The sequence below is a fragment of the Micrasema longulum genome, unplaced genomic scaffold (assembly GCF_059751315.1).
Source record: "Micrasema longulum isolate JH-2025_06_02 unplaced genomic scaffold, ASM5975131v1 h1tg000570l, whole genome shotgun sequence".
Lineage (NCBI taxonomy): Eukaryota > Metazoa > Arthropoda > Insecta > Trichoptera > Brachycentridae > Micrasema > Micrasema longulum.
In genome coordinates this window covers 399,720-417,062 of record NW_028277766.1, presented here as the reverse complement: position 1 = coordinate 417,062, position 17,343 = coordinate 399,720, and the positions used below count along the sequence as shown (strand labels likewise).

The 17,343-nt window shown below is 34.0% G+C and overlaps 1 protein-coding gene across 2 annotated transcripts in view; it reads right to left on the bottom strand.

Annotated features, from left to right (window-relative positions):
* Window positions 1–845: 845 nt before the first annotated feature.
* Window positions 846–17,343, bottom strand: part of LOC148280547 (midasin) — a 46,779-nt gene continuing 30,281 nt past the window's right edge. Inside the window, exons 25-45 of one of the 2 annotated variants that reach the window (XM_088228202.1) lie at window positions 17,098–17,265; window positions 16,104–16,310; window positions 15,360–15,577; window positions 14,743–14,802; window positions 11,853–12,015; window positions 10,516–11,708; window positions 10,314–10,437; window positions 10,094–10,226; window positions 9,937–10,009; window positions 9,624–9,855; window positions 9,417–9,521; window positions 9,156–9,335; window positions 8,728–9,072; window positions 8,074–8,269; window positions 7,130–7,299; window positions 6,573–6,695; window positions 6,106–6,302; window positions 4,854–5,071; window positions 2,739–2,944; window positions 1,986–2,339; window positions 846–1,283 (exon numbers count right to left, since the gene is read on the bottom strand). In XM_088228202.1, the coding sequence (XP_088084328.1) occupies window positions 1,092–1,283; window positions 1,986–2,339; window positions 2,739–2,944; window positions 4,854–5,071; window positions 6,106–6,302; window positions 6,573–6,695; window positions 7,130–7,299; window positions 8,074–8,269; window positions 8,728–9,072; window positions 9,156–9,335; window positions 9,417–9,521; window positions 9,624–9,855; window positions 9,937–10,009; window positions 10,094–10,226; window positions 10,314–10,437; window positions 10,516–11,708; window positions 11,853–12,015; window positions 14,743–14,802; window positions 15,360–15,577; window positions 16,104–16,310; window positions 17,098–17,265 (4,857 nt within the window). In that variant the 3' untranslated portion in view covers window positions 846–1,091. The remainder of the gene's footprint in view (window positions 1,284–1,985; window positions 2,340–2,738; window positions 2,945–4,853; window positions 5,072–6,105; window positions 6,303–6,572; window positions 6,696–7,129; window positions 7,300–8,073; window positions 8,270–8,727; window positions 9,073–9,155; window positions 9,336–9,416; window positions 9,522–9,623; window positions 9,856–9,936; window positions 10,010–10,093; window positions 10,227–10,313; window positions 10,438–10,515; window positions 11,709–11,852; window positions 12,016–14,742; window positions 14,803–15,359; window positions 15,578–16,103; window positions 16,311–17,097; window positions 17,266–17,343) is intronic. The other variant, XM_088228203.1, reaches the window with a different exon arrangement.

Here is a 17,343-nt window from a genome sequence, read left to right as displayed (position 1 = left end):
CCATCCTTGTTTGCTATTGATAGGCTAGACAAATCTACACTCATCCTGTGCCTTTATATTTCTTGGTTATAAAGTTTATTGTATCTATTGTAATTACGAAACATATCCATAAATAAATAATATGCGTAAAAACCTAAAGAATTTCAGCTAAAATTGACTGAAAAATGTGACCCCTCCAGCTTAATTATGAGCTCCATTAATTTTTGTGTTTTGGTGAGAGAGAAATAAATAAAGTCCATAGTGTATTTTTGTATACATACTCTATAAATTGTACCTAAAATAAAGTTTTATTCCTGTAAAAGAGTTTTTATTTATTGTTAGTTCTTCTTCTTCTCTTAGTGCCCTGTCAGGTAACCCCAACGTTGGCAATCACTCTGGCAAAAGTCTCCCTGTCCTGTGCTGCTCGGAAAATCTGCTCCACAGTCCTGAATCTGCTGCCAGTCCAGTCTCGTATATTTCGCAGCCAGGACATCTGTCTTCTTCCAGCCCCTCTGTGACCCTCAATCTTGCCTTTCAAAATTAAATGAAGCAAGTGGTACTTTTGTCCACGCATTATATGCCCCAGATATGAAATTTTACCAACATTTATGGTGGTTAAAAGTTCTCTGTTCGACTTAAGACTATTGTTAGTTAATAGAGTTAAAAAAAAGTTCTATCCGAATTGCAAAATCATGTTGCACAATTTATTTTATTTTTTTGTGTAAGACGTAATATGAATTACATCTACAAGATAGGAACATGTCTACAAAATTAATAGTCATGTGTTCGAATGAATTTTAAGTATTTATTATAATGAAAAATGTACCATGCCGAAACAGTGGAAAAAGTTAATAAAACACTAGCTAATTAACAAGAATGATTTATTGAAATTAAATTTAAATATGTTATTACTCAACATAAAATAAAGTTTAAAAATATATATTTCTCATCTGCCTGCTGCTCGACAGATAAAATCAAAAATACTTACATCACCTAATAATCAGTAATATAAATCACAGTCAACATGATCAACACTTAAAACTACAAAAACAATTAATGTCAATATTACAAGAATATCCCACTGCTCTCAGTGTTACCATTACAAGAATATCTTATTGCTTGTCAGTGTTGGCGGCGAGTTCGAACCATTGCCTCAGCGCGTCACTCAGTACAGCTGGGAGAGCTGCGATGTCCCTCAGGATGAGGTAAAACGGGAACGGGAAGGAGTCCAGGTACGGAGATAGGCTCTCCAACTGAAACGTTTGAGGATTGAATACCGGCATCCTGATATCCATGATAGAAACCTGGAAGAAAGAAAAATTATATACTCTATATTATAATTAATATTGAAAGCACTAACATTGTGATTTTTAATATTCAACAATAAAAGCAGAACATTAGTCTACTCTTTGTGTATACGCTGTTGCGTATCGTTAAAATATTACATTTTATAATTTTAGAAATTGTGGACTCAAGATCTGATGTTTGAACCCTGCTCTAGCACGACCGATTCCCATTTTCTCTCATAATTATTTATGATTACTGAAAAATAGCTCCAAAATTTAAATGTTGGGTAAATTATTAGAACACAAATATGACTTTTTTTTTACTTAAAAACATAGACAGCTCGTGACGTCAAAAGTGATAATAAAAGTCGTCGAAATAACACCAAATTTTGGGTTCGCTAAATAAAAATAGAACACTATTTATTTCATTTAAATTATTTATTAACAATTCTTGGTGGAATTCCATTGTAATGATGTAATAACTTATATTTACATATAAGTATTTTTTAAATTAATAAATTATATGTAAATATAAGTTATTACATCAGAACACTATTTGTTTCTAATTCTGTATAAACCACATATATTTTTAGTTATACGTCGAATGGTTTCGAGGTTACTGCCTCATCATCAGGAATTATACTAGAAACCGATCGACGTATAACAAAAATTTAAGGTTAGAAAAAAACAAAAAACTTGCTCATTGGTTCGTGAACTTACTTCACTAGCTGGATTATCCACGATTAAGTACACCATAAACAACCCCTGCTGCCTCGCTCTCCGCACTGCCTGCGTCACCCTCGCTTCCCCCTCTGAGAATATTCCTCTCCCATCGCTCACTATGAGCAGCAACTTGGCGTTGGGAGCGCTGCTTCCCGAGCACTGTTCCTCGAACATGGCTGAAGAGAAATCCAGCAGTTTGGCTATCCTAGTTTTGGTTTGTTTGAACGTGAGGTTTTCCAGTAATTTACACCCTGAACTTTCCGTGAATTGGTCCCCGAATGAATGGAGGATCTGTGTGTCTTCTCCAAAACTCAACACAGAAAGTTCACCAGCCTCCAAAAGATTAAGTGCCTGAAAAAATGACAAAATATTACATTTTATGAATTCAGTCGCCACCAGCTACATTCTTAATCCAACCGTAGTGTTTCAGCGATAATTTGTAATATACAAAATTATTAGTTGTTAAAATTTAGGCGCCAATCCAAAAACAATGATATACTGCGGTAAGTCGACCTCGTCGGGAATCAAACCCAGGACCTAAAGCGTGATAGATGAATGCACTAACCAGTACACCACAAAATGGATTAATCTTCACTCAATTTTCTTTTTCAGTATTTTTCTAGAGTTCTGATTCTATTTCACACATCTATCCTTAATTCTACCAGTAAATAATAATTATGCCGACCAGTTTCAAAAGATAGTTCACTGATGCCATAAGTACTCTCAAATAAAAGTTTTTTATTTACTTACTTGAGAAACTAGAGCCAAACTTTCAAAGGCCAATTCCTTGGAACGATTATCACTCATGGAGCTGGAGTCATCTATAGCCACGGCAATGTGGTATTCCCTGCGCGCCGGTCTCGTGCGTCGCAACCAAATACGGTCCTTTCGGAAGTGCGACGCGATGTACGGGATTACTCGGCGCATATTTATTCTTCTCCCCGTGCGGTAGTCACCTGGGAAATATTGAAATAAAGATATAACATCAGAGGCAACTGCAACATAAAGTTAAACTAGCCGGAGGATCCTGCTCTGCCAAATGTTGACCGGAACAAAATGATCGTGAAAGCTGAAATGTTTGTTACAGCTATTCAACACTACAAGAAACATTTAGATACTTTGTTCACTTTGCACTGTCATATTAATGATGGACCCTCAATCAAGAAGTAAGCACGTTATTTGATAATTTGAAAACAAGATACAAATCGAATTTCTAGGTTTAGTTTACTATAGAAGCAAAAGACGAGCGATACTTATGTTTACATATAAATCAAGGACGTAGATTAAGTGTCTGGAATCATATCAGCTTCATTCTTTCTTTTTATCGACACTACAACCCATCTTTAGCTAAACAAATCAGAAAAAATTACATTGTTCTATATATAAATCTCGAAAAATCACCTGCAAAGCTTAGGTACAGTCCATTAAAATCATTAATAACCTTTGCTTTAAGTGTATGTAATTATAAGTTTTCATATATCGCTAGCCCAATGCAACAGTGAGATAAACCCGAAATTTCCGATTTTTAGATACACAGGCAGATATATATGCTAATAAATAAATAAATCTTTTCAAATAATAAAATATTGAAGTTAGATAGTTAACATATGTGAGAACATAGTAAGTCATAATCTACTTCAGATAATTTAATTCAGTCAGACCCTTTGCGCACCTCAAAATCCAATTATCTCAGAATGCACCCACTATCCTGGATGAACTATGAACTCTTTTTTTCTATGATTTATTTTGTTGTCCTTTAATAATAAGGAATATTTTTATGTTTTTTAAAAAATATTTTCCATTTCCTTTTTTAATTACTATAAAATAAAAAAGTACCTTATAATCTTTTACAAAATATTTTCTTTTCTCTTTCTTAATGTTTTTTAAAAATATTTTCTATTTTCTTTTTAATTACTATAAAATAAAAAAGTAAGTAAATCTTTTACAGAAAATTTTATTTTTTCTTTCTCAATAATAAAAAATATTATACCTGTCTATTTATTATAGGAGCAACAATTCATAAATATTTCTTGTATACCCACGAACAGGCCATATCTCAGGCCATGTTAATATGTATTTCATTGCTATGTAATTTATCCTTTATTTTTTATATACTCTGTTTTACCTCTTATGTATATTGTAAAAAATTTAAATAAACATTAAAAAAGAAAAAATGTTCTTCAGACACTGTCGCTTTGAGCTAGCGATACGTAAGCCATTCCAATGTCCGTGCTTGCACAAGTAAAAACTGTATGTTTACTTGCGTCACCGACAAGCACCACACATTAGCTTATTAAACATTCAAATGCACTGTACATTCCTATTAATTATTCTTAAGAGAGCAACCCCTCGGTTTTAAACCTAAAGAATAGGTGTTTGAATATAGTTTTTCTGTCACTCTCCGCAGCTGCCTCCCCGAATACTGTGCGAAAAAGACAATGCACGTCGGACTGATTATGCCTGGCTAAAATTGACAAAATCAGGTCTCCAACTCCCATTTTCCCTACCCAAAACTGAACCAATTTAGTTTTTGTTTTTAGAAAAAAAGTATCGGAAAGAAATTTTCTGTGTCAGTTTGTTTTAATTTTAAAAAAATTGTTATATTTCTATTCTGTACATCTGAAGACGGTAAATAAAACTAGGCATTTTCGGATGGTCTTAGCTCCAAAAAAAGAGTTAATACAAATATAAAAAAAATAAAAAAAAACAGTAAGGACTCACCAATGATGGATATCTATGGTGTTTAAAAAAATCATCGCTCTAGTGCCATAATCCAGCAAGAAAATATGGGAATACGTTTGTATGAAACAAAAGTCAGACTTCTTAAGAAGAAAATATAATAAATTAAGGTAATATTCTAGTTACCAGCGAGCCTGCTTAGTCCCGTGGGCTCGAGGACCAAGCGAAGTCTTTCCGTCAGCAACCGAGCTTGGTTCGCGGTGTGCCCCCAGAGGGCGTGCCATGCGCTGCTGCTCTCGGCACTCGGGGCTCCGCTTCCCACCCCCTGCAGAGCCTGGCGTACAGCGGCGCCCGTCACAGCGCTCCTCTCTACGCCTCCTAGTGATACCCGAACCATGTCTATCCTGTATAGAAACGTTTCATCCATTTTATCAAAATCTACAGTAGGGTCAGATGGGAAACAGTACAAAAAAGTTTTACTTCATTTTAGAAAAATCTACATACATATATTAAATGAGCATTTTTTTAATACTAAATCAAGAGTTTATCCTTTAGCTTGACTCAACTAAAAAGAAACAATAGAAAACATACTTGTAAATTATAATATAAGTGATATTCTGAAGTCACTTGTTACACGAAGGGTATTAAAATGATTTGCTTTAAATTTCAAAAAGTTAGATCAGAATGACCGCAAGCTTGTTTGATTTATCAAAAGGCTTACAAACAATAGATTGAATAGGAAATACATTTACTACTGATGCTCAACTAATTCAGAATAACATCAAAATGACTAATTTATTTAAATCACTACTTCATACTACCAAAAACAATATTTTGCAATTACTACAAAAATCATGAATACTGTTATCAAATTAGGTCTGTATTAAGATGGCGGATATTGGATTCTCATTGTCAATAGAAAAAGCAGTGTGGCAGTGAAGAAAAATAAAGGAAATATTTTTACTGTTATAGTGTTGTACCTTCGGAGTAATAATGCGTCATATTACTCTCAAGTTGTACCCCCTATTACACTGTTCCCCACCTGACCCTACACATTCAAGGATCACATTTTGATGGTCAAAGAAATACATGAAACCAAACATAATGATTTTGCGACCGTAAGCATTACCCAAAACACTTAATTAGGTTGAATTGACTGAACTGTAATAGTTTTTTCTGTTTTTTAAACAGTTTTATGATGCCAAACTATGAAAAGTCAATTATAAAACTGTTTATTTTACGTAATTTGAAGTTTGATCATCAGTGCGGTCATATATGAAGCAAAGTGTAGTCGCACACGAAAAATAAAAATCCCCAAATGAACCCACGTTTTACACAGTAGAGATCTTCTCTACCACCGCGCAGAAGATTCAGAATAGCACCCCAGACATATGTTTATATTTGAATATAATATTAACTGCATAAGAAATGATCTTACTTGGTGTGGTAAGAAGTTTCATTCCCTCGCTCCGCTCCGAGCGTCAGGACAATGTCTCCTTCTACTTCTACCCCCATATCTCCCGTAGGATCATCTCCTTTGGGGTCACCTTTCTCCTTGGACCTATCCTTATCGTCTTTGCTCTTGTCGTGGCCAACTTTCTCCGGTTCTATTTGTTCTACCGGTTCATCATCCACCTGAAAACATTTCATGAAAGAGAACTAATTAAATATCTTGATACCACAATAAGAACATTTCATTACAGGGTAAACTCTTCTTTAAAATGCATAAAAAATATTATTAACGGTCCGAGTTATTAAACTGTATGTGCAACAAGCGACAGTTAGGCATATTGTTATAAAAATACAAAATGAATAAAGCGTTTGTAGAATAAAAATATATAAATATCTTCATAATGTACTGTATGTATTGTGGGAAAAAAAATTCTTGTAGAAACTATTAAAAACCTGAACGTCCTCATTGGTGTCCATCAGAACATCGTTCTCGGGATTGACTTCATCGCCTTCTTCATCGGGATCATTGGGAACCGGTTGTATTTCTGCTTGTTCTTTAGTGGCAGCATCTATTGCCTACGCAGAAAATAACGCATTAACAAATGCATCGAGTCTTTTGTAATTTGACATTTCAACAACAACTACAAATCATCACGCCGTTTCTCCGTAGGGGTAGGCAGAGAGGATAGAACGTCACATCACGCTTATCTTTGCGTACAGATCTCGCTTCTTGTAAATATTCTTAGCCGTTCTTTGGCTGTGCTCTACATGTCCAAACCAGCGCAGAGCTCCTTTCTTGATTTTGTCGATAATGCTTGTCTCAGCCTTACATAATGTATGGATCTCAACATTTGTGCATCTACCGTACATAGTTTTTCCACACGTTCGCCTAAGAGATCGCATTTCGACAGCATTCAGCCTACTTTCATCCCTGTTTTTCCAAGTCCATACTTCGCTCCCATACATCAGGGTCAAGACCATTATCAAAAACCAAACACTTATGATTATACCTGAATATCTGTTTCTTTGGCATTTTTGATATGCTGGTAAAGATCTGCTTCATCTGCCTGTTCACCCTTTTCTCCTACACCCTCTTCTTCTTCCTTTTCCTCGACATCAGTCTTATTATCTTGCATATTTAACGTTTTCATTTTCTTTTTAGCCGGCTCTTTCATTTCTCCTAAGAAGAAATAGTATGGTATTAATTTCTTATCCCAAATAACTCACCAACAAATATCATACATTTTATGAAAAAATACCGCCTTCAAAACAATTTGCACGTAGAAGAATGGATAGTGAAAGAAAAATAGCAGATAGCAGAAAGAATCAACGATAGCAGGACACCAAATGCCGAACACTCTTCGAGTGGATCGGAAGGTCTGTTGACGAATGACAACAGTTCGCCTTCTCCTGCCGAGTTTTCTGTGGTTTCCTCGTCACTAGAGCAAATGCAGAGAAGCTCCTAGAGCAGGTCACAGCTGCAACATCCCGCCCGATCCTTACATATTATAAACATATCAACTAAATACAGTTTTTCATTGAAATAAATTTAATAGAACATTTTTTTAAAAATAAACAAATAAATAACTATCCCTCGTAATGCAAGGTAAAAAATAATGTAAAGGTAAAAAATAATGCAACTCTCATTTATTAAAAAAAATATATATAGTCAAACAGAATAAGGTATGTTTCAAAATTATAGAAAATGTCTCCCTCGGTACGGGACATCCCAGTGAGGGGGTACATTATCGTCGTTTTTTACATTATCATTAATGTAAAAAAAGTAATACATAAATTGTAAAATAACAAATAAATTAAATATGGCAAAAGGAAACGGACAAGGTACGAGTAGGACAAGGATGTCACAGCAAGATTAGATAAAAATATCAAATCCTTGAATCTGGTAATGTCAGAAGTCTACAAAATCAAAAAAAAAAATCCATATTTTTCTCACCCAAAGCTCTGTCTTGTTCAGTGTTGCCAGGTTTGTTTCTCTTTTCATTTCGTTTCTCTTTTTCCATCATCCTCTTGTCTCTGGCACTAGTTTTGGGCTTGTCTTGCCTATCTCCCCTGTGTCCCTTTTGATTTTCACTTAATTCCGACTGTCCCGTACCTTCTTTTTCATCCCCATCTTGTTCTTGGGACTGTTCCTAAAACGGAGAAATAATAATCAACAAACTGTTTAAATATACCCAAATCAAATTTTGAAGAAAAATTTAATAAATCGAACACCAAATGCAGAGTATCTTTATCATCTGTTACGTGGAAGTGAGATAATCGATCTTATGCTCCAAGTCCAGGGACAATGAAATGTTGCTATGATAAAAAACCATTAAAACAAATATTTCACGTCACTCCTACCGGGAATAGTAACGGGATCGGGATCTCAAGCAAAGTAGGCAAACGTGTCAACCACTACACTACAAAGTGGACTTATCTCCATTAAATTTCCCTTTTCAGTTGGCATCGAGTAAAAAACACTCGTACAGAACTATATTCTTCGGCAGATCTTCAATATCTCAAAATAATGGTTTTGCAAATTTGTGATTTCGGCATTAGAGGAGAATAACGAAAAGCACATGTGCATGTGTATTTTGTAAAAACTTACCTGGGGTGCATCTTGTTTGTCAAGCTGTGGGTTAGTCTGCACCATATCCTTGGATCCCTTCTCCATGGCAGAGCTTTCTACATCGTCCTCAGCAGTAGGTTTATCATGCGATGGTTTTGCTTCATCGTTTTCATTTTTCCTCTCACTATCTTCACCATTCTGCTCACTTTCATCATCATCCTCATTTTCTTTGTCGTCTGGAACTTGTGGTGGTTTACATGGTTCTTCTTCTTTTTCTTCTGTTGGTAAATCTTCCGTCGACGGATTATCTTCATCCAGCGTATCCGGACTATCCTCATTTTCATTTTCCTTGTCTACATCCATTTCGTCCTTTGGATTTTCTTTCTGTAAAAACAGAACAAAATAAATACGTAGTTGTTTATTAAAAATAATAATGACATATGTGCAAACCAATAACAAAATTTTACTTCATTAGATTGTTCATCATCCTCATCGCTGATATCTTCTCCATCTTCCTGGTTTCCTCCACTTTGGTCTTTGGCATCCTTTTTACCGTCATCGTCCTTCTGTTCTTCTTGTTGATCCGGTGGTTGCTTTTTATCTTCCATGACATCGATTTCAAATGGTTTATTTTCATCCTCCCCCTCCTATAAATGTAAAAGTTATATCGACCGTTTCAAATGTGCATGTTTAATGGCTTAACTAAACTAAAATGTTCATAAACCAACCTTATCTTCATCTTTGCCATCTTGGTCATCAAGGTTCAGGTCATCTGGAAGATCCATTGGTTCCGGTTCAGGAAGTGGTTTTTGGTTTCCATGATAAGGATCAACCTGAAAAAATACCACACAGTAACAAACGAGGATGCCTGTAGAGCTATATTCAAATGTACCTCAACACATATTTGTATCCCTGAGAAAGCAAACATTAATTACCTGATCATCATCATATTCTGGTTCCTCCATTTCGTTAATATCTTTCTTACTCTTGTCCTTATTCTGTTCCCCGTCTCCTGTATTGTCCTCTTCCTCATTAGCCTCCTTAGCTCCAACTTGTTTATCTCCCAAGGGTTTACCTGTTCCTTTCTCTTCCTTTTCTTTTTCTTGCTTTTTATTTTCATCAACATCCTCATCTTCATCATCAGACCCCCAAATTTGTTGATCAAGCCTGTAACAAATATTATAATCATTAATTGAAGTTTATTTATCTTTTTATTATACATTATTACAATTATAATTCGTATCATACTTGTCAACACCAGTGTCCGTTTCTCCCATTTGCTTGTCAATGTCGTCCTCATCCTCTGATTCTTGATCAGATCCTAAAGAAAACATGTAATCCATTATTAAGTGTATGCCCATCGATCGAAGCAAACAATGTAAAAAGCTTTTCTTTATTATTTTACCTTCTTTCTTCTCCACATCCTGCAATTGTGATTCAAAGTCATCAGTCATATTGACTCCTTTGTCTTCCTCTTTGCAATCTTTGTCATTTTCTTTCTTTTCTTCTCCTGGTCTGTGAGCATCATCAAGCTGGTCCTGAAAATTGAAACACAAAAATAATAAACAGAAAAACACCATCAAAACTAGTATCATAAAAAATATTATGCAAAAAAATGTTCTTACTTGATTTTCAATTCTTTCAGAAACATCTTTTTCTCCCTCCCCTTCCCCGAGTCCCATCCCTCCCGACATTTTACCCTGTCCTTCGCCTTCTCCAGATTCTTCGCCAAAATCAGGAGTGCAAAATCTATAAGAAAAATACAATTTAAAATACATTTTTCCTCACTTTGAGCAAAAACACTGCAAAATTAAAATGTTGCATTACCCGTTAGAAGATAACTCTGTGAAGATATTTAATAAGACAGAGAGCATCTTACAAGACACCCTATGCATGGCAACTTGTTGAGTGACAAAAAACTGCGACAATAGGGTTATTTGTTCTAAGAGTGGCACACACTTGCTTAACTGCTTTTTGTACTCCAAAATATTTGCAGGATCAGTATCCTGTCGAATATTTAGTTCTGATAAAATGCTTTCCAGTTTGTTCACCAACTGAGGTATATTTATGTCATTGATATCGGCTCTGATATTTTCGTGCAATTCTTTCTTCAAGTGGCCATCCTGAATCAACTGATCTTCGTATTCATCATCATTGTCTTGAATTTGGGCATCATCAGATTTCTGTTTTTCTTCAGTAGGGTTTGAGTTTTCAGTCTTTTCTTTGATGTTTGTATCTACGAGATATTTTTTGTACATTTCCTGGATTACAAACAATATAAAACTCACGCAACTTTCAACCTTGATACTAAACAATTCGACTGATTCTTGATCAATATTTGTTTCCATCGAATCATTTCTATTAGCCAGTGGCTGCAAGTGATTGAGATGACTCAATAAATAAGTCTGCAAATCCACAAGACATTTTGACACTGGACTTTGTATTTCCTCTCCGTCGTTTGTGTATATTCTATATCCCGATATCAATATCGATAATTTACTAGAGAGTTCCTTTAGTTGTTCATAAGCATCGTCCATTACGGAAATATGGGGTTGGCAAAATATATTACTATTCAGCAGATTTTCTGTTTTCTTGTTGTAAGTGTATACAGAAGGAAGAGAAGGACTTAATTTATTGAGAAGAGTCATTTGTTTCTTGGATACATTTAAAAACTGTTTGACTTTATCATTGACACCTACCCAAGCGGGGTCATATTTGAAGCACATGACCATTGCGGAGTCACAGATGGCTGTATCAAAGGCTATAATTTCGCTAGAATCATCCATTCCACTGGGGTTTCTTTGAGGATAAGACTTAAGGAGAAGGTCAAATTGTTCCATGGTCATTATGATAAAGGAATATACCTCCCTTAACTCGTTCATGCGGGAATATAAAACTGTTTGATTGGGTTGTTGAATTTCAGATTCACATAAGGCTGTTATTTGTGATACTTGATTTCTTAAGAGACATAATTGTCTACCATTTTTAGCTATTCTCAATTTCTGGTCTTGAACCATTAGCTGTAAATAAGAAGAAGAAAAAACAATCAGATATTGACAATCGATCTGCAGTAGAATAATAGCAATTTTCAAGGCATAAAATTATCATTCGTCATTCATCCTGCTTTGTGCTGATGAGAAATAAAATTAATTTTTGACTATTACCATAAGGTGGATGGCAAATCCTTTGCAGCGCTCGATATTCTGCGGGCCGAGGTCGGCTGATGGGACTGTTAAAGCAGCGGTGAGAGCCCCCATACGGGAGATACAGCGCTGGTAGTATGTCTCACAACCATCCCACACAGACAGTAACACACTGTCGCAACGCCTAAAATTATAACCATTAGATATAGGAAAATAATTGAACTGTTGTTTCTACATTTTTGGTCGCAAATAAAAATCATATATGTACTGACAACAGAAGTTAATGATGTGTGAACTCAACACACAACACGGCATCAAGAGAAAAAAACAGATTTATCATTTTTTGCGAATAATTCTTAACAAAATTATCATAATTGCAGATTTTAGGTTAAAATTCAATAGGGCAGGGCGGTGTTGCATGCTGAACGACAACATGATATATTGTGATTATAAAATCTTACTTGAACGATTTTAAAAGCAAGCTTGAATATACAAATTAAGCTTTTGTTTCATAGCAAGATGATTTTGTATTTACAAAACAATTTAACATATCAAACAAATTTTAACTTTTTCATCCACCCATCACATGCTTTAGCAAGGACAAAATACATACATTGTTTTATTCACAAAATATTACTTAAGAATGTTTTAGTAAATAAATTAAGGTATTCCATAGTATAGTCATCAACTCTACACACATACAAACATAATATGATATTAAAATGAAGAAATCAAAATAACAACTTATCTGCACATTGGGAGAGTACTCGATTGTTGCGAATAATGGCGGTAAACGTAGAACTTAATTTAAACAACAAGTACTCAGCCCATGATATAAATAATTACATAATACATGTACAAAATATACTAAATAATATGCATGGCATTTCAGGACAAGACCACACTTATACTACGACTGACATAATATATGGACACATTATTATTTTACTAACTACATCTTAGATTAAGCAAATATTGCCTTGCCCTCAACAGTTTGAATACAAACATCAGTGTGAGAATGAAAAATGATAAAATAAATAATATCCATGATCGCCAAAACATCGTGACCCGACAAAAACAATATTTTATAAGTAAATATTTCTTCTTCCTAATTATAAAGGAACATACTTTGAAAATATTTTTTTTATTGATATTGTAACGGGGAGCGAAGTACTTGGATAAACATTATCAGGTTGCCAACACTGGAACGCGTTTTTCTATATGACGTTCTATATGACACTTAAAAGGACATCGCTCGCTGCATTTCTTCTCGATCTTTTGTCTCACCTGCACGCAGGGTCCTCGGTAAGTTTAAACTATATTGTGAATTCCTTTTGAGAAATTATATGGTGATATAGTGTGTAACTTCTAGTAATAAATATTTCAAATCCAATCTGTGTAATATCATATAAATGGCGACCCCGATCTTCCGTTCCCGACCACAGAGCAGTAGCGTTTATATGTTATTTTTTTATCTATCACATCTTTTACTATGTTTTTTTTATGTTATTTATTGTATTTTTGTTTTTTACTTCGTATTTACTGGGTTTAAAAATATGTTTTTTAGTATGTCTTTTACTATGATTCTCACTATGTATTTTACTGGGTTATTAAATACGTTTTTTACAATATTTTTTACTACTTTTTTTACTATGTTTTTTAAACTATGTATTTTACTATGTTTTTCACTATATCTAATAACTTTATTTATTTTTCTATGTATTGACAGAATTGACAAAATGCTAACTATTTTTATATATATTTTTTTTGACTGGCTTAGAACGGGGTAAATAACCCTAGTTAGATAGTCAAAGCAACGTTGCATAAATGTATAATTTTATGTATATAATATGTTAATAAATAAATAAGTAACATTCTTGATATATGTATCTTTGACATTGGCCCAACCAATAGTAAAATGTTGATATATCGCACCCAAAAATATATATAAACAAATAATATTTATAATGCTACTTTATAAAAACATATTTTTTAATATATTAACCCAAAATTACAAAATATATATATATATATATTTATTTAGGGACTTGAATAAGTTATCACTGTTTCCCGACAAATGGCAATAATTTAGCCCTTTTGAATCAAGCAATACTAGAGCCAACTCCATCACGAAGCTCCACCATTAGGCTTGAAATAACAGTATATGTTATTCCGCCGATGTGTAAACAACCTTTTTTTTATGGCGTTAAACATGTCGAATTTAGTGCAAAAAAAAAAGTATTAGCAGCAAATTTTTCTGCATTACTTTTTTTTTTTAATCTACAGCTGAAGCACAAAGAATTCTTGAGGAGACTTCCGGCAACCATACTCTGTCCAAACATCATCATCGTCTTTGCTCTGTACCATGAGCAGCTGGGTATTATAAGCTCCTTAAACTCAACAAAACCATCACGGGAGATCATTATCAACTACAATTGATTTGTATCGAAGGAAAAATTACCGCAATACAAAGAGAGACAAGACAATGTAATTTTGCAGCATGTTGCAAGGCCAGTCAAAACATACTTGGAAACACTTAAATGAGAAGTCCTACCCCACCTGCCGTATCCACCAGACATTGCTCCTTCCGATTACCACTTGTTCCGATCGACACTCATGGCCTGGCTGTGCAGCACTTTCATTCTTACGAAGATGCCAAAAAATGGCTCGATTCGTGGATAACCTCAAAAGATGAGTCGTTCTTTCGAGATGGTATTCGTATGTTGTCAGAAAGATAGGAGAAAGTAGTCGCTAGCGATGGACAATACTTTCAATGATATGTTCTTTGCTTTTTTTAAAAATAAAGCATTAATTTTCATGAAAAAACAGCGAGAACTTATTCAAATCCCTGATACATTAGCATATTTTAACAAGATACTTTAAAAATGTAATGTTGGCGTGACCGCTTTACCTATATGCATCCTTATGCAATTCACTGCTACCACTGTGCTTTTTATAAATATCTTCCGAGCTAAAAGATTAACGAAAATTAGTTTGTAGTAAAATTCGGCAAATGAAAATAATATTATAGGTGTTCTTAAAGACATTTTTTGAGAAATCTACATTGCTGATTTACCATCAACTAAATAAGACTCTTTAAAAATGTATTTAGGTAAAAAAAAATGCACCACATACTATTGAAAATATTTCAAAAAAATTACTTTGCGTTTAAAGAGTGCCGAATAGCACCAATATTATAATAATATGATAAAGAGTATTAGAACTATTAGTTTTACTAAGAAGAGTGAGAAACAATTCATTTTTTAGAGCGTGAGAACCAATACTTTTACAAAGTGTGAGAACCAATAATTTAATGTGTGTGAGGAGAACCTTTTGAGAACTTGCTAAAAATTCAATGTCAGTACTGAAAGCCATATTATTCTAAAATACTAATTAGGACTTAAAAATACATTAGATTAGAAATTCTTCTCCACACAATGTGACCAAAAAAGCTGATAACAATGCTTACAATAAATACAATTTAAATAAACTTTTCATATGAAATTAGAATTTATATTTTTTTCTTACTTATTCTTCAAGTAGGTAAATGCCGCTTTCAAGTCAACGGGCGGCGTTAAGAAGTTAACAATGACACCATCTCTAGCAGTAAACTCAACCAAGCCCGTTCTGTATGATATGCCCATTTTAGTAAGATCTTTGAATAAATCTGCCAACGCTTTCTTTTTCTGTTGCAGAAATCCTTTTGCTTGGGTTTTTTGTTTGGGCTTGGGAATATTTGGAGAAATCTGAAACACAGCAATACCTATTATTATACTGATTTATGTATCTAGTCAATATTAAAATTTGTGTATCCGAGCAGATGAATAAAACCAGACCAACTGTAAGTGAAATTAAATCAGAATCCTAATCCGATTCGACTGGATAGTTTCTCTCCGGTAAAAATCCTAAAAAAGGAAATCAAATGGATGAATCACAAGTCCGCCTTGTTGGCGCATTTGCCTACCACGCTTGAGGTCCCGAGTTCGATTTCTGGCAAGGTCCATGATAAAGATGATATGTGGCATTTAAATTTCCATTTAAAAAAAAACAATCAAACATGGAGAGAAATCAAAATGAAAGTTAACTTATATAGATCTTGGAAATAATCATAGTTTACACGGTGTTCTCACATTTGCACAAATTACTCTATAAATAATAATAAATCTATTAAAAATATTTAAAAAGGCGTTGAAACACATATTTTTTTTATTTCATAAAAATACACCAAACACCCAGACCTATTGATTAGAATACATGTGTATTTAACCGTACCTCTAAAGATTTGAGATGTTTCGAAGTGTCTATAACATTGGTGACAAATCCATCAAGGCTCTGTATCAAGCCGGGATAGGTGGATTGCAACACTGTCTCTTTACACAATTTCATGGCCTTTGTGAGGAGAGACAGCATCTGCGGTAGTAAAACTGCCTTGGGACTAACAACTTTCTTACTCAAACTGTCCGACTCGGCAAAGTATTTCTGGAAAACAAAAAAAATATATAAATTTTCATAAAATACATATTGTAGATACATTTCTGTGGGTGATAATAGAATCTTGGATGAATATTTTTGACTCAGTAGCTACTCTATGGTATAAAAAGAAATTGAATAGAGATAATTCCGCCTCATAGTGTAGTGGTTGGTGTGTGTTTGCCTGCTAAACATGAAGTCCTGGATTTGATTCCTAGAGGTGATTTTACAAAGCAATATGTTTTAGCCCCTGGGGTGCAATTATGAATCTTCTCGTTACCCCAGAGAATGGTTAATTTGGGGATATTTATTTTTTCCATGTGATTAATTTTTGCTTTATGAAAAAAAATATGAACATGTGAAATCACTTAATTAGGTTGAATTGACCCAACTGTATTAGTTTTATTTCCATTTTCGAAGCAGTTTTATACACCATTCGACGTTTAATCATCAGTGTGACCATTATATGAAGTAGAGTCATCGCATTAAAAAAAAAGAATTCAAATTAATCACTCTCACAAGACTGATCACTTTACCCTCATGTAACAAATGACATAATGACGAATGATACGCTGCATTTGGTGTACCAATTTAGTGCCTTAAGCACCACCCAGTGCAGATAAAGGTATAACAATGATGTTTGCTTACAGTTTTTTTTTTATGTAGTTACATACAAACCATCCATAAATAATAAAAACAATATTAAATAATAATATCTGAATGTTTTATTATTATTTAATCTTCTTTTTAAATTACCCTTTTTATAAAATCTAAAGTGAATAAATAAACATCTTACCTTGGCTATCCTAATGGAAACGAGATAATGCTGAGGATCTACCATATAGTGGTAAAGTTGGGTAGAGGACACTCGTTTGGGTCTATCCCATACACCAATCAGAGCAGTTCCCTCTTCAATAGTTTTGTCAGCAGAAAGATAGCTATAAGCACTAGTTTTCAAAGCATTCTAGAATGTAGAAAATCATTTGATAGATTTATCAACAGAAATGGTTAAATTTGTTATGACAAATGCAGGGTTAGTGAC